Source organism: Ctenopharyngodon idella, chromosome 5, assembly GCF_019924925.1.
Source record: "Ctenopharyngodon idella isolate HZGC_01 chromosome 5, HZGC01, whole genome shotgun sequence".
Classification (NCBI taxonomy): domain Eukaryota; kingdom Metazoa; phylum Chordata; class Actinopteri; order Cypriniformes; family Xenocyprididae; genus Ctenopharyngodon; species Ctenopharyngodon idella.
In genome coordinates, this window is record NC_067224.1 from 18,452,955 (window position 1) to 18,478,270 (window position 25,316).

At 37.6% G+C, this 25,316-nt stretch overlaps 1 protein-coding gene and 1 long non-coding RNA gene across 5 annotated transcripts in view; one reads left to right on the forward strand and one right to left on the reverse strand.

Annotated features, from left to right (window-relative positions):
* Positions 1-232: 232 nt before the first annotated feature.
* Positions 233-25,316, reverse strand: part of smarca2 (SWI/SNF related, matrix associated, actin dependent regulator of chromatin, subfamily a, member 2) — a 60,127-nt gene continuing 35,043 nt past the window's right edge. For 2 of the 4 annotated variants that reach the window (XM_051892584.1, XM_051892583.1), the window contains exons 29-34: positions 12,532-12,749; positions 7,247-7,352; positions 6,828-6,929; positions 6,059-6,182; positions 2,547-2,683; positions 233-1,791 (exon numbers count right to left, since the gene is read on the reverse strand). In XM_051892584.1, coding sequence (XP_051748544.1) covers positions 1,756-1,791; positions 2,547-2,683; positions 6,059-6,182; positions 6,828-6,929; positions 7,247-7,352; positions 12,532-12,749 — 723 coding nt within the window. In that variant the 3' untranslated portion in view covers positions 233-1,755. Of the gene's footprint in view, positions 1,792-2,546; positions 2,684-6,058; positions 6,183-6,827; positions 6,930-7,246; positions 7,353-12,531; positions 12,750-21,079; positions 21,135-25,316 lie in introns of those variants that run through there. The other 2 variants (XR_007930121.1, XM_051892585.1) reach the window with 2 other exon arrangements.
* LOC127512045 (uncharacterized) lies at positions 12,756-19,884 on the forward strand. The gene is made up of 2 exons (XR_007930123.1): positions 12,756-16,816; positions 17,109-19,884. It is a non-coding gene; the product is annotated as an uncharacterized LOC127512045 (long non-coding RNA).

The window sequence follows — 25,316 nt, forward strand, 5'->3', positions numbered from 1 at the left end:
CTAGCGTGCCTCTTGAGGCCAGAGGTTTACTCGCACAGCTCTTACTAGCTGGCCTCTGTTACACTTGCATGTGTGGGTAATTGAAGAATATATCTCATTATTATTTCAACCCTGAGCAAGGTACTTAATCTCAGTGTTTTGCTTGGGGACTGTCCCTGTAATTACTGTAGTTTAGTGGCTTTAGGTAAACAGCAACTGCAAAGTAACAAGTAATTATCTCAAATGACTAGTATTAAGGTTATTAAGCTTCAATTTTAATAAAGCAGATGACGCCATATACATCTAAAACATAATATTGGTATATAGCAAATGCTCCTAGCACATCATGACTGGTTGCAAAAATACAGAAGGATTGATTTCACATGTCTGTTAGTAGAAGTGCATTGCAAACATGAAAATATATCAAGTCAAAATTATTTCATAAAGACAATCAGCATGACATTACACCAGAGATCAACGAGAGAAGGGTTATCATTGGTGATGTTTACTTTGGGCTATGAGCTACAACCACAAAGACAGTGTGCAAGGTGAGCAAAGATTATGACACTTTAGAGGAGTTACCAAGCACAAGCACATACAAAAGAGATGTCAGAAATGACCAATGGCACACATGAGAACAGATCAAAAAGAGTTCTCATTGACAGTAATGCAAGTGCCTTAATGAGTACATTTTAAAGCAATAACATTCATTTAAAAAAAAAAAAAGAAATACATATTTCAACCAATACAGTATAAGAGCAATTAAACCTTTTTAAAAACTTCCTATTCCTTAAAAACACTGGGTTTTTTTTTAAGTGAAAATAATAAAACAAAGTAACCAGAGAAGAAAAAGGTAGCCAATCTGACCTGGTTTATATTTATACAATAAAAAATACTGATTGTCTTATCTACATGAGCTTTGAAGTATTGAAATATTGTGAGAGATTCCATTGTAAATTAAAAAAAATATATATTTTTTTTTAAAGAAAAAAAAATTAAAGAAAGTGAAGGTGAAGTGCACAAGTTGGACTGCAGAGTATAAAACCGGTGAAGGAAAGACACCAAATAGGAAAAAGAGAAATCGCCACATCTATGTATATGCTAGAAAGCTTGTCAAATTCGTATATCACATACCACTGAAACGGTACAGGGCTGATTAATGCTCCGATCTTAAACACATCTGTAATCTCTGCTGGCTTTTGTGCTGCATGCAATACAATATAGAAGTCACTATAATATATGATCTAATCTAGATGATACAAAATACTATGAGGACTTCACTTTAAGTAACACTTGAATACTTTTTGATATGCTTCATAAAAATAACTGGTTTAACCAAGGGTAAGGTTTAAAAAAAAAAAAAAAGGTTCGAATAGCTTATAAATGACGTTCTTTGATGCCATTTTGATTTTTTTTTTTTATCAAACATGTTTTTTTTAAACATTGCATAAATGTAAATTATGTACAAGCATACAGAAATTATCTCTAAAATACCTCACTGCATGTAGGGAAATAACCGTAAGCTACTGAAGGTGCAAAAAAAAAAAAAAAAAACAGCCAAAAAGATGTTTCCTCACTGTGGCTTATTCAACAGTGGGACAATAGCGCAAGACAAAGTGTTTAAACACACAATAAAATAAAACAAAAAAGAGAATAGAAACAATCATATTGGAAGCCTCAGGTGAAGCACAAGCGTAATTCAGCTGGGTGAGGAAAGACAATAAAAGAAGCAAATAAACGTCTGAAAGGAATGCTGATGATCAGCTCATCTCCTCCTCACTCATCGTCGCTTTGGCTCCCCTCTGACTGCTCCTGAAAACAAACACACAATGAAATTACAAGCACGTGCAGACCACAGATCGCCCTACGCTAGAGCTCTGGTGACCCGCGTCCACCCCCACGCCACACCTGACTGATCGCTGGTCTGCCGAGGCTCATTACTCGTGGACTGAGCTGGTAACTGAATGCGCTTCCTTATTTCTGGATAATGAGACAATCTCGCACTGATTCATGGGCCTTGGTCACACGGCTCTGACATGTTCACACTGACTTGATATGAGTAGACTGCGATTTACTGACGTTCAGACATGAAGCGATCACACTAATGGAAAAAAGCGCACGTGAAGGGAGAGAAACAGAGAGACTTACATTTTCCTCTTGAACTGCAGCAGATGGGATAAAGAAAGAGGAATGAAAGCGAGGTTTAAGGGCACAGTATATCCTTTTTCTCATAAATTATTCCCTCAGGGAACTGCATAACAACACCTCAAATACCTGTTAGATGTTGAAAGATAAGGACATGTGGCTAAGCATCTATAAATCTCTTTGTATTGTTTTTAGATGCTGTCTGTGGGCTACATTTTGAGTAGCAGCAGCTCTTTGCGGTTAGCAGTCCCAATTAAAGCCTGTTTTTTTGGGGGTGATAATATCCTGAAGCATATTCAATCAAATGTCAATGTATGCACCTGAGGTTTTTGATTACAAGATGTCTAATTAAGTTAAATGTCAACTGGCTAAACAGATTGTACAATGACAGGTCTAACTGATGAGAGGAATGGTAGACCTACATTGTCCTCCTGTTCTTCCTCGCTGTCATCATCACTGACCACGGGCTTGGCCTTTCCGCGACTCGGTCTCTTCTTGCCTTTGTCCTGACATCTTTCGTCCCGTTTATTCAGCTTAATTTTCACCTTCACTGACTTAGCTTGGATTTAAAAAAAATAAATAAATAATTATAATAAAAGACAATTTATAGCACAACTCTACAACAGAGATATAAATACAAATTAGCTTATAGAAATTCACGAGTTCACACTTACATATAATCAGATATAGTATAAATATGTGTATATGGCGTGCTGTCAACACATGACACACATCTATTATAGGCCCATCTCAAATGCCACCCACATCTTTCTAACTCAGTACTTTGTAGTTAACCTGTTTGCTTTGTCAATTAGAAACCTTGAAGTCTCATGAAATCCTTAGTGTTTGTGCTTTTAGTCTATCATCTTTGAGGTCATCAATATGCCAGTGTACTTAATAAAAAAATGACAAAATTCACTTTTAGTAGATAGTCTTCTCTCAAAAATACAAATGTTTCATCCTGCATTGAACTGATTTTTGTCCAATAAGATGCTCTCGATTGAGAATGTCAGTGCAATTGACTAGCAAGTAGAAAATCATGTTCATGCTGTGAGGTAACTAAAGCTTTAAGTCATCTTTCCACTATTTTCAACAAGTATGTAGGGTTGCCACATTTCATCCCCTAGTACAGCGTTTCTCAAAGTGTGGGGCGCGCCCCACTGGTGGGAAATAGAGACATGACAAGTGGGGCGCGACAAACGTGAGGAAATTTGGTCATTTTTGTGCCCATCTCTGTTAACCTTTTGAGCGGTACTGTCCCACATATGGGATTTAGAACGTTCAGTGACGTCACATAACTGTTAGATCCCAACTGTGCTTTCGCGCTTTGGCTGGCGCAGAGCCAGAGACAGACGCGCTCAGCAGCGCTTGTCATTTATCACAACTATGCAATGTTTTCAACAACATAATGTTTATTTTAGCTTTCAGACATTTAAATATACATAAGTTCTAGTAAAACAATACATTTAGAGTTTGTAAAGTACACACTGATGTCTGTGGAAGCAGCAATAACAATCAATTCAAATATAATTTACCAACGTGTTTTATTCATATCAGATACACATAGTGTAAGTAACTATGAAGTTTACTCTATTTTTCTCCCAGATCACCGGCCACTTACTTACATGGATTTCGGGAGAAATTGATGAATTCACGTGCTGTAAATCTGACTGACAGGACTCTCTGAACAGCTGCGCAAACAAACATGGCGGCGCCCATCTCGCGTTATAGATCAAGATCGTTTATTAACATTTTTAAACGACAAAACACACTCACTTACACATATTTGAGAATCGGAATTTTAGATAGTTGATGACATTCTAAGCAAATTTGTGAATATTTTGAATAAAAAAAGCGTGACAAGCATGACGCGTCGCCATGGAAACAATAAGGGAAAACATTCTAAAATAATGATTGCGTAAAAAAAACTCAGCTAGAATAATATTTAATTTATAATTTAATTATAATAAATTATAATGCAAACTGATAATATAATTGCACTTTTATTTTCTCTATTTGCATTTTTTTAATGCTGTTATTTGATGTTATGTTTTTAAAATGTGATGTTAATAAAATAAATTTTAATACATTTTAACAGTTAAACTTAAAGCCTAGTTTACATTTTGTTGGGGCAATTGGGGACAGGTGGGGCTCGGAACCCTTCCCAAGCTCCAAAGTGGGGAATGGCAGAAAAAGTTTGAGAAACACTGCCCTAGTAGCAGTCGCATGAAACTTTCAAACTGGCCATGAATTAGTCATTTTCCTCCACGTTAAAATGAATGAATATTGAATATTTGAATATATATGGGTCACTGACGAATAAGGTTTTTAAAAGTGTAAAAAAAAACCATAATGGAGGTATAATTAATTTTGAAGTTTTATTTATTTTTATTTATTATTTTATTTATTTATTTTTTAAGTGTTAAATTATGTGGTTTTTATAATCAATTAACATTTTTTATAATATGGACAAAATTTGTCACCCAAAAAGTCATTCGGTTTAACCAAAATTTCGCTTTTGGTTATACCGAATGACGATATTTTCAAACAATGCTAACAGGCTGATATCTAGCTAGCAAAAGGACAATCAAACATTTTATATTTAGTACAAGTTTTTAAAATATTACAACATTTTCCATGTTTTATAGTGGTTGTACCGAATGACCTGATGTTTCGGGACATGCGTATGAGCAAGTCAAAACAGGAATTTTTCAAATAGTTAAAAGAGAGTCAGTTACTTTGCTTCACCTTCATGTGGTCCTTTGCAGGTGTCTGAATGATGTCACATCCTGTCACATGATACTGACCGCATGACTTGATCCAAAATGGTCTCTTTATATTGGTTACTCCGAATGACATCAATGAAATTAATTTTTCCGGACATTTTTTCTGATAACAAAGCAACAACTTCTACACATAATTTTAATACCATTTTGCACTATGTTGATATATGATGTTATAAAATCATGCCAGAATAGAAAATATATACATTTATTACATTTTTAGATATTTTAAATCACAAATGAAATGGCTGTTTTGGCCTTTGGACGGTTAAAACGAATGACCTTTTGACACTTCAAAATCTTTAAAATGCCTTTATATGTAGCAAAATATAATTAAAACCTTTTGGATTCAATAAAAGAGATCTAGTTGTACTACCTTACATACTTTGGATGTCATATCTTTGTTTTTTATTATTATTTAGGCCTTTGGACAAAAAAATGACCTGTCACGTCATTGACCCATATATTAAAAAAAAGACTTTCAATTCGCCTAAATGAAAAGCATAGTAGGTTTTCTATGGCTGATTAATGTAAATAATGTAAAGTTTATAAAATAATTATTTTGAACATAAATATAACTGCTCATTTTATGCAAATAATGTTTAAATATGAATATATCCACAAAAATGGCCGCCAATTCGCCTAAAAGAAAAGCATAGTAGGTTTTCTATGGCTAATTAACATAAATAACAATGTAATGTTTATAAAATAATTATTTTGAACATCAATATAACTGCTCATTTTATACAAATAATGTTTACAGATTAATGTTTTAGTGCAAAAATAAAGATAATTCTCACCTCATGCTTATAGTTTTGATTAAAATACATCACATCCGATCCAATTTAACTGCAAAGGTTTAAATATTTCAATGCACCCTATGCTAAAATTGGATGCGAAAATTATGCATGTGCATATTATGCACACACAAAGCTCCCTTATTACACTCCACTGGAAATAAATGATTTCGGAGATAGTGAAAAGGTGGCTTTATGGCTATTAAAAGGGTTTAGGGCTTTGAAATGTTCCACCCAAACATCCTGTTTCAAAAAAGGAAGGAAAACTACACTTCTCAAGCAAGTACAAGATTTTGTAGAGCTTTAATTTCATTAGTATCAGTAAACTGGTCCTTTGTTAATGAAAAATCTTACACTCTTCCTCGGATTCTTCCTCATCGTCGTCATCATCATTGCTGTCATCGTCACTCTCCTCCCTAGCAATCTTTTGTCTGGCACTCTTGAATACTGACTGGAGAACAATGGAGTCCTCATAGATCTACAAAAAACAAAGGCTAAATTACAAGCAATAATTTAAAACAAACACACCTCTTGCTGTGATTATCTGTATAACCTGCAACATAAACAAACAAAGTGAGGTAAAAATAATAAAAGCATAACCTGAAGCACTCCTTTCAAATAAAAAGGGATGCTAAGAACTGTTTGAAAGATTTGATTATATTTGTGTAGATGTCTAGACCATCTCCAGATTGTGCTGATTTCAGAAGAGATGAAATATTGATTTCAAACACAGACAAAATCTGGTAAGTAATCCAATAATCACAATACACAATCCACCATGAATACTGTGCAAAGTGATATTCAGAAATAGATATAACTGATCTGAAATATAATGCGCAGTTCTTATTACCCTTTACATAATTAAATTAAATACATCAGGGAATTGGCAGTAATAAACTTCTTCCGACAAACCTGAAAATCCCATTAATATAGCACACAATAGCCATTTACAAACAGACCAGTGGCTATTCAAGTCTTTGTACATGCTTAATAATTGCATGTATGACAAGCACTTAATAGAATTCATGCAGCATATAATCACTGAAAAATGGTGGTGTGGCACTACTAGGCAATTCATATTTAAGACAGTCATGAAGGGTGTTCAATCCATTTATTCACTCACCTGAGAGCCCTCTAGATTGTAAGTCTGAGCATTGTGACAAAGAAGCATGACGTCTTTCTCCAGATCGCTCACACTCCTGTACTTGTGGTTGCGCACACGCTCCTGCAAAAATAAGAACACCAAAACATCCTTCACCTGTAGGGTGCAACTTTAACAACTGAGGAAATTGCCAGTTAGAGTTGCAACAGAAAATAAGAGCCACCGACATTATAAGAACGAAAACATCCGTGTATCTCATCTTACAACAAAAACCAATTCTCTATGGCAGAGTAATCCTGTTATCATCCAGCCGGAGTAATGAGTGTACCAGTCCTGATCGCACGATAATACGTCACAGCAGAACATATATTGTGTGATGTTCAGATGCGTGTAGGCTTTAGGGCCATACTGAAATAAAAGACGTACTGTAACTCACGTACCTTGATCTTCTTGAAGTCCACTGGCTTCCTTATCAGTTCATAGTATTCAGGGAGCTCTTTCCTGGAGGGCAACTGCACAAAGACCTCGCTGAGCTGACGGCCTGATCTGTGATCAGAAACAGAGATTGAGGGTTATCCTGACTTCCTCTGACTCCACAGTGAGAGATAAACTATGCGATCAGCCTGGACAGATTTCCAACTTGGTGGAATGATGTCCAACTGGTTTTCATTATCATCATATTGGTGCTTTACTGACCATTATCCCTCAAGCCCACCCCAGGCCAACAGGAGACAGCGCAAGTCTAAATCCAAGACAACAGGAAATGGTATAAAGGTCTCCAGGAGTAATATTTTCTTGAGACATACTGGCGACGAGTTTTTATTTTATTTTTTTTATCCTGTCTTCAGCTCATATCGGTCTATTACAGTTGCTCTAAATATTTATGACACAGCGCAGATGATTCATTACACATTCAGTGATTAAATCAGGGCTCAAATTGGTGCAATTATGGTGTGTCGACCTTCATACAGACCTCAATTTATAGTTTTTTGCTGCAGATGCATGTTCAGTGTTAGTCTCGGAGCTCAGACTGCAGCACAATACCAAACAGTTGAAGGATGAATTCTGCTCATTATAAACTCAGCATTTAGCTTAGTTTAACATTTCTAAATCGGTGGCTCAATGTATCAAATTTCAATCGACTCAAAATGCCAGCTATGTCATTATTATGATGATATGCAGCAATTTAAAAAGAAAAATAATACACTGAGTAGCAAAATTATTTGGAGAAATTCTACAACATGTGCTTATAGGACTAGTTAAAATTAAGGTGTGCAATTATTTTTATTATTAAAATATTTTCTCTTATCCTAGCTTAATATGCAAAGAAAACTACAAGCAAGTGAAAAAATCATTTTGAGATCTACTAAAGATGTTATTAAATTATTAGTGTTTTTAAAGATTAATTTTAAGTGGACATTACATGACAGAAAGGTAATCTAAATGTCAGGAAATTATCATGCACAATTAAAAATACAAAATCGTCCAACACAGATAAATGGAAAAAATAAATAAATAAATAAAAAATCATTAATACTGGCCAACAACCTATATTAGTAACGGCTCTGTGCTCAACTAATGGCTTACATTTTTCTGTTTGGCCAACCAATGGCCTAAACCCTCTGTTCAAGAAACCTGTTCGAAACCAGTCATTCTGACAAGGAAATTTTCAAGACATTTCAAAATCCTAGCTGAAAGCATTTTATGCTCTGTTGTTTGGGAGTGTCATGAAAGTGTGGCACGAACGTGTGGCACTGAGACTGGGTTTCTTGTCATTTAAAGGAAACCCCTGGTGTTAAGACTTGTATGGCTTAATATAACATAAATGATGTCTCTTACTGAAATATGTAGTAGAAAACCCATGAAAGATTTATGTTATTTAAAAAATCCATAACATATTTGGTCCGATTTGGACAATGGGCTTCGCCATTTTGTTTAGGTGCACAGTGCGTTCTACTGTATGTCGATGAAGTCAAATGGTTGCACTCACTGAGCTTCTGACACTGTCCTATTGCTTTTTTTACCGCAACACAACTCAACAACAACAACAATAATATACGATGCCACATTGTGCAGCTTTTGGTTGTAATTTTCAGTCGATGAGCCACAAGAGAAACGATGTAAGTTTTTACTGCTTTACTAGCGATAAGAGGAGAAAAGAATGGGAAGTGTGAAGAATGTGGACGAATAAAACTTCCTAAAGATCCGCGTCTTTGTTCTCTTCACTTTAGCCCTGGTGCCTTTGAGGCTTTTATTAGACCACAGTTACTGAAAGAGCTTACATTTGCAGATGGATATAAGTGTACACTTTAACCAAATGCCGTGCCTGTCGTGGGCAGCCTATAACACATCTCGACTGAGACAGACTGCCTCAAAGCTTGTGTGTGCCATGATGCACGCGATATCTGCGATCACACTGCACAGCTTCAATGCTTTCATCCTCACTAATTTTGCGCTCTGGCTCAAATTAAAAAGGCTGATTGTGTTTTAAAAGGAACCCCACAGATATTAAGACATGTATGCTTTACTAGATTACCACTGCACCAAAACATACAGATGAAAAGTATCAAAGGCACCAGGGCTAAAGTGAAGAGAACAAAGACGCAATTAGGAAGTTTTATTCATCCACATTCTTCACACTTCCCATTCTTTTCTCCTCGTATCGCTAGTAAAGCAGTAAAGACTTACATCGCTTCTCTTGTGGCGCATCGACTGAAAATTACAACCAAAAGCTGCACAATGTGGCATCGTATATTATATTCCAAGTTGTGTTGCTGTAAAAATAGCAATAAGACAGTGTCAGAACAAAAGCAGCTGTGTTCATTTTTTTTTTTTTTTTTTTTTTTTTTTCACATTACGTGACTCATCAAGTTCCACAGAGTCATATATTTGAAATAATTGCCAAGGACGTCTGTTTCTAAGATGCTTAAGTACTACCAAAGTGACATTTCTAGATGTCTAGGTTTAAATATGGGCTAGATTAGAGCGATTTGTCTATCATGTAAAATTACTGCCATGTCCAGACAGCTAAATTATTATTCCACAACTGATATGTGCTGTTAACTAGGAGGTTGTCATGGGGACCACCAAGAGAGAAACCCAGCATATGATCAGTGCTACCCTTCAATCTGTGGAATTGCAGCTTAATTGGGTGACACATCAAGCCCAAGTCCTCTGCTCAACCGAAATCAAACCATCACTCTGAAGCTGGTTTGAAATTCTCAAAGGGGAATGATAGTCAATATACCATTACCCAACATCCACTGAATAATGAGTGCGACATTCAGACTACAAATATGAACACTGATTAATCAACAAAATAATTTAATCAAATTAAGCTTATTAATTGCCAATTAATCAATTTCACTGCAAATGTGTTGGGCTAATCATCTGAGCAGAGAGGGAGAACTAGCTAGAGCTGCAACTCGTGTCACATCCCTGACACAGGTGAGCGCCCATGCATGCCAGAAATGATGCATGCACCCTTGGCTTGTAAAAATGAAGTGGACTCAACATATTCAGGCGAGGGAGCATTCCATGTTCCAAACAATGTTTACCGTCGCTGGAAACATTGTGTGTTAAAAGTACAACATGACAACAAGAACATCTGGTCATCCTTCAGTCTCACTGACCGAGTCTGATGCATGATGCCTTTGCGAACTGGGAGATTCTGACATAATCATGACCAGATTAATGTTACGTACTGTTCGCTGTTTTACACACTGCGTATTATAATATGACTGAAATGTTAAGTATCTATTTTATGACAGATAGATACTTATGATAGATACTTAAAAATCTTATGAAAAGTGCACATTAAGGGCACATTAAATTGATCAAAAGTGACAGCAGCCCAACTGTTTTCAACATTTAGTAATAATAAGAAATGTTTCTAGAGCACCAAATCAGCATATTAGAATGATTTCTGATCATGTGACATTGAACATTGAAGTAATGATGCTGAAAATTCAGCCTTGCTATCAGAGGAATATACAGAAATTGAATAAAGTTATCAAACACTTCACAGTCTTCACTGCATAAATTATAAATTAAATATAGATTAATCCTTATTAAAGCTACAAAAGTTATTCAGTCAAAAGCAACAAGGGTTTTTTTTTTTTTTTTTGAATAACATTAATAACAGACAGCAGCAGGTTTATAAGGCTGCTGTCACTTTAAGACCTGTGGCACATGAAACGGATCTGACACACATCCCATTTTCTCACATTTCTCTACGCTCATTTAAGACTTTACTTAACTAATCACGAGGAACTCGACAAAACAGGCATTTCTGCATAATTTATTTTGTGTGTTTTTTTCCGTTCAAGCGTGAAAGAGAATTCAATGTGGTACAGGCACGCTGTCTGAAGCGGCTTTCTGTTCTATGTCAAACATACAGGAGATTCGCAGACAGCGCTTCTAGTTAGTTTCCAAGGTTACTCATTATTCGATTATCGTTTGCACCTGATGATCATTTAGTTCATTGGTTTGTTAAGTGTATTTAAGCTGTGTTTCCTTCTGTTCGTTGTCAGTTTTCGTTGTGTTTACATTGGTTGTTCTGTTAATGTTCTTAGTTCTTGAGTTCACTGTAAATAAACCTGTTAACTGCTTGCGATTAGATCCGGCACTCAACTTTATTTCACCCAACTGTGACAGAGACAGTACTGCACCGAGTTCTCTTTTGTATCTTGTCGCGCTTGAATGGTTCAAATGCATTTGCATGAATAAGAGCATGATCATATAATGTAACGTTAGACAAAAGATTACGAGAAAAAAAATGGATACTGCGTAAAATATTTTTAACATTTGCAAAATGCTGTTTACGCTTTCAGGTTCTATGTCAGAACGGTGGCGCTGAACATAAACAGTGTACGAGAATGACACCAAAGAGAAGATATTGTTGAATAAAGTCGTTATTTTTGTTTTGGTTTTTTGCACAAAAAGTATTCTCGTCGCTCCAGAACATTAAGGTTGAACCACTGCAGTCACGTCAATTTTTTTCTAGCGATGTCTTTAGTACCTTTCTGGATCTTGAAAGTGGTGGTTAAATGGCTGTCTATGGAGGGGTCATATACCTCTCGGATTTCATCAAAAATATCTTAATTTGTGTTCCGAAGATGAACGAAGGTCTTATGGGTGTGGAACGACATGAGGGTGAGTAATTAATGACAAAATTTTAATTTTTTGGTTAACTAACCCTTTAACATTAACAGTTAATCGACTGTTAATTTGAAATGACAATCAGTTATGGACATTCTTGAAAATTGGAATACCTTAATTTTCAATAATTATAACAGTTATGCTCAAATAAATCAACTGAAAGGACACCATGCAGGATTTTTTTTGCCTGCTTCCATTAGTTTTTACAAAGTCTCTCCTCCTTCATGACAGCCCTAAACCTTAAATTATTTCTGGTTGTTACCCCAGTCAAGAGTCATTCCACATGTATAGTCCTGGACACAGTAACAATGCCTGTCAACACACTATGTGTCTATCTCTACACTACAAATTCCTGGAAAAGCTGAGATGTTGAGAACAGTACAAAACCACTGAGAGTTCAACGTTGAAAAAATGACATTCCAAATAGTCCAAGTCATCTTTAATACAAATGAACATACAATCAAACTGTGATTAAGGCCAATTCAAAGAGTCACCTCCAACAATACAGCGAGGTGAGAAATGGGCTGGCACAATGAGCCATTCTTGGAAGTTTAACAGCACTTACGCGTCTCTGTAATTGATGACAGTATCGACAATAGCATTCATCTGTTTTGTGAGTTTGGGTGGGTTTGGGGAGAGCTTCTCTGCTGGAGGGCGTCCTCTCCTTTTCTTGGCCTTGTCTCCGTCCTCACGCCTCATTTCTTTGTCCACATGTCTCCTACGCTTGCGCCTCTTCAGCCGTATTTCCTCCTCGATTTCCTCCAGGTTGCCATCCTCTATAGCCTGCAAAAGTTCAACAGTTAAGATCACATTGAGTAGTTAACGAAGTGGGAAATTATGATATGAAAAGACACAATTATGATATGAAAAGACATAATTGTTGATTGCTAGATTATATTCACTGTCTACTTGCAATTTGCACTTCCAAAGGAAATTTGGCCAGGTATGTTCAGCATTTGGGACTGAACCCTTTCATCTAAATCTTTTAAATAACATGCTGAATCATATACATGCCAAACAGAAAAATACCATCGGAGTGATTCTGCAAATGCAAATTTCACTGATTAGGCTATTATGCGTGACAGTGAATATTTGCTTTGAGGACTTCTTCCCAACTCCCTATAGGCAGCCATGAAAGCCATGTTCATTACCACAAACTACATCTATTACTATATACTACACATATATATATATATATATATATATATATATATACACATACACACACTATGGGCTCTGATTATGGAGCCATTTGGACTTTCATCAGTCTCACAATCTGACATGATTGAGCTCAGCATTTGTGCAGAGCTGCTCTTAATTAAGTCCATCTGTCTGGCATCTTCTCTCCATCCTTCCCTTCCTTTTGTTACACAGATGGATATAGAGGGATTCTCTCATCTTTCAGTTTCCTCTGAACACACATTTGGCATGAATATTTACAGAAAATTAGTCATTTGCCTTCAGTGAACATACTGTATGGTCCACTGCATTAGTGCTGTTGCGTTTGGCCCAACGTTTGGCCCTGCAACTGTTGTAAAGCAGCATACAAGTGATTCTGCTGGGTTAGGTCTGCACAGAAGCACTTCAAATCTCCAAATATGCCCAAAACATTTTTAATTCCACCACCAAAGCGAGACCTTGGTGAAGCAAAGAAATCCACCGACTTCCAGAGATGAATCCACTCTTTGAAAAGCCGGAAACATATCTGTCTTTGTTTTTTGCTCTTCTGTAACATTTGCTGTGAAACTCCAAGGTCGGTTATCATAATACAGAAGGCTTGATCCACAAAGTAATTCAACACACCTGTTATGCAGCTGAGCCAGAGCCCTCATTTGAGAATAATGCAAATGCACAGAGCCAGAAGTGAACAATGAGCAAATAAACAGATCTAAAAGAGTGTCCGCTTTTGAAACCAAAACTCGCATATGAAAACAACTGCAAGACTTTCAGTGGTGCAATTATGATTTTGACTCTCAACTAAGATGTTATGAAAGAGGATCCAGGCCTATATCTACCTAACAGAGCTTGTTTTGGATGACTTCTCATATGAAATCAATGACTAAAAGAATTTGTACTCAGCATAGCAAGCAAATTCAAATGTAAATGTCCTGTTTTAAAGAGACTATGCCTTCATTTACTTACAAATAGCTATATTAAGTTTACCATTCATTTGAAATATGATCCAATGTACTCTACCATTCAAAAGTTTGGGGTCTGTAAGATTTTGTTTTTTTTAAAAAGAAAAAAAAAAACCTGATACTTTTATTCAGCAAGGATGCATTAAACTAATCAAAAGTGACAGTAAAGACAATAAAAATGTTACAAAATATTTATTTTTTTAAATAAATGTTGCTCTTTGCACATTCTATTCATGAAGAATCATGAAAAAAAAAAATCATGGTTTCAAAAAAAATATTACAAACTGTTTTCAGCACTGATAAGACATTCTTGATCATCAAATCAGCATATTAGAATGATTTCTCAAAAAGATATTTAAGCTAATTTTTAAGATTTACAAATTTCAATTGCATAACTGTTCCATCCGATTGCATTACCCCTTGTTCCATTCCCTAGTTCCTTTAAGTTTTATACAAATATCTTTTATTAAGCTCTTTTTTTACTTTACTTATGTAAAATTGTTAATTCATAATATGAATAATATGTAAGGATTATTCAATTCAATTTGATGGAATTTTTCAATACAATTTAAATTGGTGCACCACTCAATTTTCAGCAGTTGTTACTCCAGTCTTCAGCTTTGCCATCACAGGACAATATTACAACATTACTGATTTTACGGCATTTTTAATTCAATAACATTAAAGTGCCCCATTATGCTTTTTCAGATATTACCTTTCATCTAGTGTATAATATAGCTGTTTGTGAATGTAAAAGGTCTGCAAAGATAAAAGCGCACGATAAATAAAATTGTTGTCTCGATAAAAGAATCGATTCTGAACTGAAACGAGTCATCAATAATTCCAGTCTTACTTCCGTAATTACATAAGTAACAATGTAACAAATTTGCATACTACCCACCTATGGTCTTCATTGGCTGTCCATGAACATCATCTACTTTGACCCGCCCTCACCTCAAACACTGTAGCTGGTTTTTGTTGTGTACATGTTGAGAAGATGCTGTTTTCACTCAGCAAAAGCAAATAGAAAAAAGTAAATACTTCCAAAGGATGGGGATTTGAAGAGTCAGTGGTTAAAATTACCACAGCAGTATAACCTTTTGACAAATGCTTCTCAAATCTCTGTCTAGATATACATGGGATTTACAAAACGCTTATCCATTAAAGATGGAACAGTACCCACTTTATTTAGACCACCCTACTCTTCAAAATCACAACCAGTAAGTATGATTAAGTATTGAAGTATATATTTTCTACCGGGTGTTCAAAATACATAGTTTATATTGTGTAGGTCTCTGGCTAACCAGCTAATTAACGTTATTACTGTCATACTGAAATACTTCTGCTAATCAGCTGTGGGCCACTATTACCTAAAATTGTGTCCTTTAGTGCAGATTGTCTGCTGTTCTTACTACTTTGAGTAATGATAAGGGTGGAGTAGGTTTTGTTTTACAAACTTTAATGTTACATCAGTCATTCACATTACTGCTCGGCTAATGTATGCACTGTTATTGATACAGTTATTGATGCAGTTCTCACATGTGCACAGCAATAAATCAGAAATATACACATCGGTTTGTTGATGGACATACTGTACACTTGTTAATGCTGACGGTGAAGAATTACAGTTGCAACATCTCATAATGTACGACAAACTAAGTAGTGTTTCACTGAGAAACCCTGATCAAGTCGTCCTTGCGATGGGAGGTTCAGGGTCGAATAACTAGCTCTTCCAATTTGTCATCATTGGACTCGCGCTCGAATTCATATAGTAACATTGTTACTGTCTTTTACAGTGTGTACAATCGCTGAGGATTTAGAAAGCCTCCTGAGCTTAAGTATAGTTATGGTAATGGGTGTTTCATTTCCGACATGCTCTAATTGGTAGACCAGTCACAACAGACAGGGCTGTCTGACCAATCAGAGCAGAGTAGGCTCTTGGAAAGGAGGGGTTTAGAGAGACTGAATCTACGGAAATGTTGTATGAGAATCTTTGAAAAATGTGGTGATGTGCAATGTGTAATATGAGAAAATCAAAGTGTTTTTTGACATTCGATGCATGTAAACCTGTTGTAGGAGACCTCAAAAGAAAATTAGGAACTTTTAAAATAGCACAGTTTAAGGCACTTTAAAAAAAATCTTACAAACCCCACACTTTTGATCGGTAGTGCACATTTATGCATTCAGTTTTATGTAGTCAAAGAGAAAAATATTATGCATGCTTTTCGGCACCACATCAATTTTGTGCATTATGCATCAGGTCAGAGAAGGGGGTACACATCATCCTTTTTAATGCTGTGTCCGGAGCACTCAAATGATGCATCCCAAGGCTGAGATCCTAGGTTCAAATAACAGCTATCTGCAGGGACACCTCTGGCTGTGTTTTAGTAATGCTGAGCCAATAATGGGTAACCTCTCCTCAATCACCTCCACCGTTGTCATAGTGAGGTCACACCTGTGGGTACCAAAATAATCTGAGGGAAAGAGCTCAGCAGCACCTGTGAAAGGATGCGTACTCTTGATGTCATGTGATACTGGGGGAGCAGCATCAATGTTTTCAAAGTCATGGACTGTGTAAGTGGAAGGTAGGAGGTGACAGAGGGCATATGCAAACAAAATGCTTAGTTTTGCCATTCATTTAATTCTGCCTCACCTTAATATAACATTAAAACCGAGCATGTATTTCTAACAGGGAAAATGCTGCAGTGAAAGGTCACATACTACAATCAAATTAAATCACGCAACCAATCGTCGATGTAGTTCAGAATGCGAATGACCTGTAAACGCAGCGGAGCCAGCGCTGCATCCATGCATTTGGTGAAAGTGCGGGGTGATAATGCTAGGCTGAACGGAAGAACCCGATATTGATATGCTTCGCCCCCGAAAGCAAACCTCAGGAACTTCCCGTGTTGTGGAAGGATGGAAATATGGAAGTATGCATCCTTGAGATCTATCATGACAAACCAGTCTTCGGACCTGATCTGTGACACGATCTGTCTCAAAGTTAACATTTTGAACTTGAGCTTCATAACAGACTGGTTCAGCTGACGTAAGTCCAAAATGGGACGCAACCCCCCATCCTTCTTTGGAACAATAAAGTAACGGCTGTAAAACCCGGTTTCTCTGTCGGGAGGGAGTACATGTTCTATGGCTCCCTTCCCCAGCAGAGTTTTTACTTCTTGCTCCATGACCAGAGCCTGCTCGGGGCCCACCACTGTGGCTAGGACCCCCATAAACCTGGGCGGGCGAGACCCGAACTGAATGGCATAACCCTTTTCGACTGTACGCAGGACCCATTGAGAAATATTTGGCAATAGCTTCCACGCTGTCAGATATTCTACTAAGGGAACCAGTCTCTCGAGACTGGCTTCTGGTGTGTTTTGAACAACCAATTCGTGCCCTGAAGCGGCGAACCAGCAGGGAACAACCGAACCGAATGTTCTGAGACCCTCTTCAGAGGTAGTTTCCGGGTGGACACTGGGATGTTTGCTCGCTGGAGACCGCTGTGCCCTGAAGCACACGAGGTGGCAGGGTTGGCAGAACGGCCCCCTGAGGGCACCGAAGAGAACTGGGCACTGTATAATGAGGTGTTAACCATTTCTCTTCGAGGGGAGTTTGGGTGGCGATGCTCTGTTTCTGAGTGGCATGGTGTTGCAAAGAGCTGGATTTAGATGTTTGGGGCTGCTCCCTCTCAGCAGCCCAAGGGATGTGAAAGCGACGGGGGAGGAGCTTCTGGAACGCCGCCACCTGCTTATTGGCTTCCTGGAACCTCTCGACGACAGTGTTTACTGCGTCGCCAAAGAGGCCAGGGGGCGCAAGCGGGGCGTCCATGAGGAAGTTCTTATCTTTGTCTTTTATTGCACTCAAATTCAACCACAAGTGCCTCTCCGTGGCCACCAGGGCTGCCATAGCACGACCAACAGATCTGGCCGTCTCCTTGGTGGCCCGGAGAGATAAATCAGCAGCCCGACGTAGCTCATCGACCACGTCTGGGCTAATTCCCCCACCCTCTTCAACATCTCCTAATAAATCCGCCTGGTAGGCTTGCAGCACGCCCATAGTGTGGAGACATGCTGCAGCCTGACCAGACGCCTGATAAGCTTTGCCCACCAAAGTCGAGGTGACTCTGACTGGCTTAGTGGCCAGTGTCGGGGCCTTTAGGGACGATGCTGACTGTGGAGAGAGATAACTCGCAAGTGTCTCTTCCACTTTAGGCATCGCCCCATAACCGTGCTCTTTAAGGCCCACTATCGATGCATAGTGCGTGGTCTGAGCACTATGCACACGATAGGAGGCTGGTTTCTTCCATGATCTCGACACCTCAGTGTGGAGATCTGGAAAAAACGCTAAACTGCAGCGACAGACCCACAACAACGACCTCCGGAGATGGAAACGGGGATCCGGAGGGCACAGGTGGAGCTGGAGTTACCAAGGGCAGAGGCGGCGCCTGAGGGAGGGTGGAGCTAGCCAAAGCCAAAGGGGATGAGGGCCGGAGAACAGCGAACGGCTCGCAAGTCCGCAGCAAAGGCGTGGCGGTGTCCACTCCAGGTGGAGCCAACGGTCTGAGGGAGCCCAGCGAGGCAGAATGCCCAACAGAGGGAGGAAGGAGTGCAGGCGCAGGAGCCAGGGTGACGGGACGAGATGGAGCGGAGCATTGAGAGGCTTGAGGCAGAGCCACGGGCTCTCTTCACGCTCAGGAGAAGGTGGCTCCCAGCAGGCCCAAGGTGTAACCCCATGACTGGGTTGCAGGAGTGGCTGAGGACTGAGGAGAAGAATAGACAACAGCACAGAAACCAATGAAAAACAATAAATTCTTAATGGCAGTTTGAAAAGGTGGTGGGAGAGGGAGTTGGGCACTGAGTTGGGAGTGGGACTGGCGTCATCTTCACCCAGGCCTACGGTGAATACTGATCCGAATACTTTGGTGGCTGTGTTGAGGCTGGCGTGCAAAACGCGCACAGACACTTATCTGGGAAGGGTGACTGATAAGCGAGGTCAAAAAACTCTTCCAAATGTTCCTCGAGGGAGCATCCTTCTTGTTTAAGGCAAAGCAGGCAGACAGCGGGAATGTCCATTGAGATGAAAAAAAAACAAAAAAAAAAAAAATCAAAAAGTCCAAAAAAAACAACAAAAAAAAACCCCACATGCACTCACAAAACAGGAAAAACAAAAGTTTCGCCACTTGTCACATTTGCAGGTCGGGTATTCTGTCACAGTTCTAAGGTTGTATCAAACATGCACAACGATGAAGATGAAGATAAATCCAAACAGGCTTTAATAAATCCACAATATGATCCAAACAGAGAGATAAGCATCAACAACCAAAGAGTAGACACAAACAATACCCGACAATTAAGGAGAGAATGGCATGCATAAATACTGCCGATAATGAGGTGTGCACAGCTAATTTTTTCTTTTTTCTAATTTTATTTTTTCTGGACGAGTCAGAGCGAACTACAGTGCTAACAGAGTCTCACAAACGAGCAAGTAGCACAGAAGACCAACAGCCAAAGTCAGGATTTTCGTTAAATAATACATTAAATTTCAGTTTGTTTTTCACCAAACCATATTGTATACCCCCAGAAAACTTGGAATATACAACACGTGTCGCATTGGACCATTTTGTGATTCCTTTTTTTCTCTCTTTTTTTTTTTTTTTTTCAAAGCCTGATGCTGGTCACTATTTACTGCCACTATGTGGATATTTACTGCCCTTTTTTTTCTTTTTTTTTTCTTTTTTTTTTATTATTAAATGGATTATTAAATGGATTGTTGCTGCTCATCTATCTCACTTTTCATGACCACTTTGAACTGAACTACCGATGCCAGTGCAGTTCCAGTTCTTGCTGCTAAAAATAAACCTTTTGGATGGAAATGTTTTTATACTGTATATAAAGCTAAGCAGTGCGTATCGCATCATATCAAATAGTTTCTTGTATGTTTTTTTTTTATGCATTACTATTAATTACATCTCAGTACATGGGCAAAAACGAAACATAGAAAAGAGTCGCTCAAAGTAACATGTACTTCTCCTTTGACTTGCCCACACTTGACTACACCATTTCACAGGAGACTGATTACATGAGATCCAATTTGTTTATTCCCAATTGTAGTTGTCACAGTGCTTATTAGCATAAAGTTATCTTTTCCGGACTTTGTTTATTCACTGGAAACACCCACCTCATCTTAATGTCGCCTCAAGTGGCCAATTCACAGTGAAAACGAATGACTCGTCTGTCAGTGTGAATGACCCCTCTTTAGCGGCAGAAGCACCATGGGTGACTGACCTCTCTCTGGGCATCCCAACACACAAAGTACATGCAAACACCCAGTTTGAAAGTTCGATTGCAAAATACAAGAACAGATTTTAAGTTGAAGGCAGTATTTATATCCCCTAGACTGACACATACTCTCTCACACCCCACAACATACTTCATTTCCCCAACACAGTTGACTGTTTGCTAAACTCTGTGCAGTCAAGCGTCAAAATCAATTTGTTGAGCCATTGAGCTGTGTCGATGGGGAGATGCTCTGTCATAATTTTCTGTGTAAAAGCAATCTTGGAGAATGACTTCAAGCGTAGGTTACAAAGGAATCCTTTTTTGTGTGTGGAGACTATCACACAGTAAACATTTCCTCACACTTTCATTGTGCGCTTTAGTAAAACACTAAAAAAAGATGAAAACAGTGAGCCGCTAAATAAGATTACTTTAAAATTGCCCATCAAGCCACAATAAAAGGTGGTTCAGATAGTTTTAATCAAAGTGGTCTTTTTCCACCTCATAAAAACTCACAGACCCCATGTTGTTTCTCTGAAAAATCTGATTGCTGTGTGTCAAACTTCCTTCCTCTTTCAGTATACTTTCACTCCTCAGTGGCTCTCTGTTTATCAGGAACTGGCTTCACATATAATTACCTCCCTTGCTGCTTTACACCTTCAGCCTCTGTGCTCAAAAACAGTTTTACTCTTGTTACCTTCCAGCCAAACCCTGCAGCAGACGACCCCTCACCAAAGAACAACCGCGATGCCCTATGGAAACAGTTTTGGCACTCATTATCGACCGGCACAATCCACTGGACTGCTTTGAAATAGTTTAGGAGGACTGTACAGAGTCCGGTTTTTGTAAAAGAAATGACAGAGGAAATGGAAAAAGCTTGTTAGAGAGAAGGACAGTCAATTTGTGCCAGGATGGAGAATAAGAAAATAAGCTATGTGGGTTTGGGAGATTCAGTGTAATGCAATTGGGTTTATTGATCGAGCTGAACTGTTACACAGAGATGAGGGCTGTATTTGTCTTGGCTGTTGTGTTGTCATATTGTGTTTGAGATATATTGTGGAAGAAAGATGAGCAGAGCTGGAAAGTAATAGGCACTGTTTGCTATGTTTCATATGTTTTCCAACCCACTTAATATTTTATTTACAGAATGTAACCAGATACCACTGCATATCATTAAAAATCAGATCAGAGGAAACTTGTGTAATGCTGTTATGTGATGTGCAATCATTAGAAATAGTGAGATGTTTTTATTATGTACTTGTTCATTTTTTAAAACTATATTCAAGTGAAATTTTGATGTTTTTCTTTTTTGAGTTTTGATTTTGATACTCTCTTTTTCTCAAACCTGTTTACTGCCTTTACAATCTCTCCTCGCTGTAACCTCATTCAACATATATTGGCTCCATTCTGATTCTCATGGACTTGTATACTGAAATGTTGCTCGTATTCAAATGATCAAAACATACAATGAAGCCAGTGACCCCACTTCAAACTGATCATTGCTATAACTTTTTTTTAGTCTACCTCCCCAAACCTTTGGCATATATCTAGGCCCAGCAGAAGATTACTACACTCTTACTGGTAGCTGACAGTGTTATCAAATTAGCCAAAATATTTAATAAATAAAAACACAGGGGATTTGTAGAATTTTATAAATGATGGCTGTTTCAATTCTGCAAATATCTACAGAACTTTCTGTGCATTTTGGAAATGCCAGTGTAAATGTTTCAAAGACCTTCTTATGACACTCACTTTAGATAGATACCACTAACTGTATAATTGTATGATCATTAGTTGCGTCCCAAATGACGCACTATACACTATGCACTTATACACTATGTACTTATTCACTATGTACTCATCCATGTAGTGTGTGAATTGTATAAGGTTATTTTGTCATTTAACAAGGGAGCCCGATACCCCCTCCCCTCCACTACGTAATTAAAGCTGTGACAGTTGGGTGCATGAAGAGTCCAACATTCCACACTTTGTTTTTTCCGTTAATTTAGTGCATCATCCAGGTATTTAAAGTGCACTTTTTCTTTTTGGAATTTTCTGTGTGAACGCACTACTTGCACTATTTGTACTTAAAAACGTCATAGAATTGTGTGTAAGTACGTGAATTGGGATGCACCTATTGTCTAAAATAAAATATAAATATAGCTGCAAGCAGCAATTATGGGGCCAAGCACAAAGAAGGCACAACAAGCCAGCCAACATGGCTGGGAGCATCAGACCAACTGCAACAGTGAGCAATTAAAGACCTGTTAAGGTCATTTTAGGCAAAAGAGCTGAAAATATACAAATACAGTCAATAATAAAGATTTACTGGTTCATCACTTTCAACCAATAGGTGGCGCGAAATCCATAAGTTTTTACCGGCATAGTCTGAAGATGATACGATTCGATTTTGGTGAAAATTGGACCAACGGTCTAGGAGTAGTTAGAAAAAGTATGTTTTTAAAGAAAATCAAAATGACGGACAGGAAGTTTGGCTGACTATGGCAAAATTGGCATCAATGTTCTCAGCATGACCCACGGAATCAGTTAGGATCACCCTCATTAAAATATGCCACATTTATATAAATCTATTAGCATTTTTTAAAATTTCATTATAACATTTGACCACAAGGAGGCGCTGTCTCAAAACCTATTGTGTACCTTCAGACCATACATCAACGCATTCATATAATATTAGTGATCGACCGTTATTGATTTTTTAGAACCGATACTGATAATTTGTGTGTTTATGTGCCCGATCACTGATATGCAGAACCGATATTTATTTACTGTTATACTTCTGTTTTTGACACGATTACAACACCACTGAACTGAACAAACCATTTTATTTATAACAATTACTCCCTCCTTGCATAGAAAACAAAACAAATCTTATTTATACACCAATAAATAGAGGGGGGTCTGAAAGTGCAAAAACTAAAAAAGTGCACTACCAGTTTTGAAAATTAGTAAAAAGTGTTTTAAAAAGTGTTGAAAATTAGTACTTTCATGTTAATTTTAATCTTCATATTACAAAAATATTTTTTTTTATAAAAACAACAACACTAATGTTAACAGTAAGCAAAATAATTGTAGAATGTCTAATGTTTTCAAAAGGAGAATAAATTAAAGACAGGAGTCATATCAACTTTGCAGAAATGTAATACTTCATTTTAAACTACAGTTTTAGTAGATTTATAAGCTGTTTAATAGGCTAAAAAGTGAAGAATAATTCACTGGATAATGTTAAATAACTGAATAATATTCTCTGGAATATTGGAATATAACAAACAAAACATCGTATTTTATTGCATTTCTCAACTGGTATGTTATATCAGAATTATTAATAATGTTTTTGTCGTTCTAGATTATGAAATATCTGCTGACAAAGCGCTGTTTATCTATGCATTTACACAGAACAATACTCAAACTGTGATCGCTCGTGGAGATAATAAATAATTAATTTCCATAGAGTTGTGTTTACTTGGATGTTTATTAGCTAATTAACGGTTATATAGTAAATGTTTATATAAATTACGGTGTTTTAAACAAGTAAATTTTGTTAAAAGTTACATGCGGTGGCCGTGCTGGAGCATTTCCTGAGCATCAACCCGCTGAGTGAACAGCAAAATGCAGACGACTTCACGAGACTAATGATGAGCATACACAACAGAGAGAGAATCAAATTCAGCACTATTATTTCCAACATGTGCTCATTCATGGCTGTATTATTTAATTCATGCAAAGTTACATCTTTATTGTGACAGGACTTGATGGATTATCTTACGTGACTCCGTGAGCTTGTCTCTATTTCTTAGAGACAAGCTGCATAAGCTAGCTACATTTCAGGCATTTATTTAACACATCTAATTTGTGCATTAATGGCTGTTATGTTAAATAAAGTTTACTAATTACAGCAAAGCAGGTAAGTATACTTTACCTGTGCACGCCGTTGTCTCGTCTCCCCTCAGATGCGCTGTAATGGCGATCCTGAGCGCAATTCTCAAAACACCCAAAAGATGGTGGCATTTATCGGTAAATCCGATATTACAAAACCAATATCCGATTATGGTAAAATGCTTAAATATTGGGGAAAATATCGTTAAATCGATATATCGGTCGATCTCTATATAATATAGCATTTTATATCATAATACTGTATTGTAGTTAATGGCAATTTCGTGTTTTGTTCAATTATAGCGCCACCAAGAGGCACAATCCCACTGCTTTTTTTATGTGTCCTCAGAGTGAACCTATACATGTGTGTCAAATTTGGTGAAAATATCTCATTTAGTTTTGGAGTTATAGACATTTATATGTATAAGATCATTAAAAAATGACCCATGGACGACTTTGTTTTGATTTTTTTGCCACTTCAAAATTGACACTTGGGCTTTGACATTTAGTTAATCAACTAAGGTTCCATGTTTCCTACGCTGGTTTTGTCTCGATTGGACTAACGGTTTCGAAGATATGCGAAAATGTTTTTTAAGCGCTAAATCACCACGTCGCGCAAACCATAAGGCAAAACCTAGCATGCTTGGTATCGTTGGAATTGGCATGGATCTATTCAGGAGTCTAAGTAGACGAATCCTGTGAAAATAAGTCAACCACATCCAAAATTATAAGCATGTAAATATTTTTTTTCTCCACTAGGTGGCACTGGTCCGAAACTTCTCAGGGTCCTTCAGGGCATCATGCTGACGACCCATACTGAGTTTCGTAACGGTACGCTAATACATTCATAAAATACAGCATTTTAGCACAAACTTCAAAATGTACGATATGGGAAAATTGGATATCATTCAACTCGGCATGATGTCCCGAATCTAACGATACCAAATTTATGACTATTTGGACAGATCCATCAGAAGTTATAAGCAAAAATAGCCATTTTTCGTATCTCCGGACCAGTAGCTGGCACTGCGCCGAAA